Source organism: Octopus bimaculoides, chromosome 2 (genome assembly GCF_001194135.2).
Source record: "Octopus bimaculoides isolate UCB-OBI-ISO-001 chromosome 2, ASM119413v2, whole genome shotgun sequence".
NCBI classification, from domain to species: Eukaryota; Metazoa; Mollusca; class Cephalopoda; order Octopoda; family Octopodidae; genus Octopus; species Octopus bimaculoides.
The window spans coordinates 108,863,355-108,866,424 of record NC_068982.1 but is presented as its reverse complement, the minus strand read 5'-3'; the positions used below and the strand labels follow the sequence as shown (position 1 = coordinate 108,866,424).

The 3,070-nt window shown below is 35.0% G+C and overlaps 1 protein-coding gene across 2 annotated transcripts in view; it reads right to left on the bottom strand.

Annotated features, from left to right (window-relative positions):
- LOC106883768 (negative elongation factor D) overlaps positions 1 to 3,070 on the bottom strand; it is a 44,256-nt gene that overhangs the window by 35,047 nt on the left and 6,139 nt on the right. Inside the window, exon 1 of one of the 2 annotated variants that reach the window (XM_014934889.2) lies at positions 1,726 to 2,067. The exons of the other annotated variant lie outside the window; for it this stretch is intronic. Coding sequence (XP_014790375.1) covers positions 1,726 to 1,767 — 42 coding nt within the window. The 5' untranslated portion in view covers positions 1,768 to 2,067. Of the gene's footprint in view, positions 1 to 1,725; positions 2,068 to 3,070 lie in introns of those variants that run through there. 2 annotated transcript variants of the gene reach the window in all.

Sequence of the window (3,070 nt, the reverse complement as noted above, 5' to 3'; positions counted from 1 at the left end):
TATGTATGTATATATATACGTATATGCATAAGTAGATCTTATATGTATGTATGTATATATATACTCCAGCCGCTGTGAAGGCAAGACGAACTACTAGCGTTCTACCTCAGATTTGCGTTTGGCCGTACGGCTTTTGAATGTTGTTTTCACTGTCCATTTTTTCCTGTCTTGGTTTGTGTTTGCCACCTTGGAATCCTCTGTGTAGTGGGTTGATCCACTACTCAGGAAGAGACTATTCTAGAGTACGTTCTGTCTTATCTTCGAAACGTCTAGATAGAATAGAGACAGCTGATGAAGGGATATTCCAAGTGGCTTTCCGTTTTCCTATATGTTCGTTCCGTTGTCTGTAGTTTATTGTTCTAACGTCCTGTACCCTGATATGCATGTATATACACATGTAGATGTAAGTATGTACATATATGTGTGTATACATGTATATATATTCTTTGTATTATATATATATACATGTGTGTGTGTGTGCCACTGAAGCCATTCACACATACATACATAACCCTTCTCTCTCTCTCTCACACATATATACCAGCACCATTGCTCTCTGTCTCTTCACACACACACTAACAAAACAACTTCACACACACCATACTTTCTGTCTCGCACACCCCATCAAACACACACACACACATCAATTCTTTCCCTTCTCGACGACTTCAAAAGATAACTTCCCTAGTTCAATCGCTCTCTCTCTCTTTCGCTTTTATGCCGACTTCAAAAGGTCCCCCACATGTAAAAAAAAATGACGATCTCGTTCAGAAACATAAACAAATGCACGTGGTTTAAGAAGTGACATAAACTGTTCTCAAATCGAAAGATCGCTCTTATCTGACCCTGAAAGAATGAAAGGCGAAGTCGAATTCAATGGCAATTGAACTCAGAACGTAAACAGCCGGAAGAAATGCCGCTAACCATTTTGCTCAGCTCGTTGTCTTAAGCGGGAAGAATGCCTCATTAATGAAAACGAAAAAGCACTGTTGCTTTTTTTGACGCTAAACTGCCTCCCCGCTCTCTTGCATGTAAACACACCTGGCTAACTTTAAGAATAATTTATAGCATACACCGAATGTGACAACTTTTACACTAAAATTTCCAGCTTTCTGATGGCATTTGCAGTAAAACTGGGTGCTGATGTATGGATACGACTACTTTACAAAAACATACTGGAAAAAATATTTGTATTTTGAATTTTCGAAGTTAAAGAAAGGTGTAGTTTGAAGTTAAACAAAAGCAAAAGAAAAACAAAAGTTTGAGAATGAGGTCTCAACTTAAAAGTAGAAAATATACTGACAACACAGACCTCAATCAATACCCTGCGAATTTGGAATCTAAAAACCGAATCAATTACTGATTGTTTATAATAAATCGTTAACAAATTACAGAATTCGATCAGTCATTTACATTGTATAGTACTAAGTAAAAGATCTATGATTTGGAAACACGCTCTTTAAAATCAATAGTTGGCCTTTCTACGAAACACGATTTTATTGAATTATTACCCTGTAGTTATGCCGAATTATTAGCGATAGGGTTTCAGAAATGAAAATAAGTTTGATGTTTTTATTTCTCTCAATCACCATAAAAATTAATGATGAAGAATACAATACAGAAAATAAGCAATTCGACAACACGAACAGGGAATTTGATCTCGTTACAATTTCTTTTAAGTTTCTTTAAAATGTAAGAATAATTGAATAATTTCGATTTACGAACCGTCTCATCGTCCCACTCAATTTCGTATGCTTCTTCGGCCATTCTTGAAAGATAGCTGGTTATTCCACAGAAAACCCGGAATATGTTAGAAACAAGAAAACTACCACTGTAAGGGATTGATTATATATAAACAATTGTTAACACTTCAAACAATTCACGTTGGCGGCAGGTTTGAGTAAAGGATGACCTCCACAGCAACACAGAGTTAAAGGGTCACATCCGCTCGTGTGCGAAGGGTCACTTCCGGCTAAACAAAAAACATGATTACATACATATATATTCTTTCTTTCCTTTTGATGCTTTTATTTTATTCATAATTTTTTTTTTGTTCTTACATGTTTGCCAATTCCCAACAAAATGTTTTGGGTATAAATGCAAAGTGAGCAATCTTTCGATTCTGAAACATAAAAATGGAACCAATAATTATGGGGAATGTACAAAATTAACTTGGCTATGCTGAATGTCCGAAACGAATAATTAAATATACAAATTTTTTTACAGGAGATACATTTATTTTCGATAGCTTTGACATGTATCACCTTTTTTCTTTGTAACAAGAAATATCTTATTTGAAACAATGCTACCTTAATAACTAAATGATGATGTCGAGAAATGAAGAAAATAATTTATAATAACTTATAACCTACTTTTAATTCGTTTCGGTCATTCAGGATTGCCAAGTTATTTTTGTACATTGTCTTTTATTGTCGCACTTGTATGTTCCAAACTTATAAGATCGTTACAAACCATATATCGGCAATTTTTAAAAAAATGTAAATCCATACTGTGAACTAGTACGTTTACCTGCAACTAGAAAAATACAACCCGAATCTAGTTACCACAACTCTCCTTAATTCTGTTTATTTGTTGTTATTGTTTCATGCGAGTCAAGCACACATTTCGGTATTATTTGATTCTTTCACCCGCACAATTTTCACTAAGAAAAAAGAACTCGGATTCTTTGCGTGGAATCAAGTACCCTGACCTCCCAATATACTACAAACTCCTTATTTTTGTTGGGAAAAAAGTGGGGTGGGAAACCGGACCCCCACCCTATTTCCCGGAATCTTTGGAATTTTTTTTTTCTTTTTTTTTTCGGTGACTGAATTCCGGTGACCTAATATGCTACAAAACCCTTTTTGGGTCCGAAAAACGGGGTGGTGTGGAACCCTCAGCAATTTGACCCCCACCCCCATTTTCAAATATTTTTTGCTATTTCTTTCTTTACCCATAATTTTAGATAACATTTTGCAGAAATACGTTTTCGAAAGAGTGTGGATTATATTAGATTGAAAATCGAAAGAAGTTTGAAATGAATAAGTGAAAATGCAGAGGTTATAGAAGT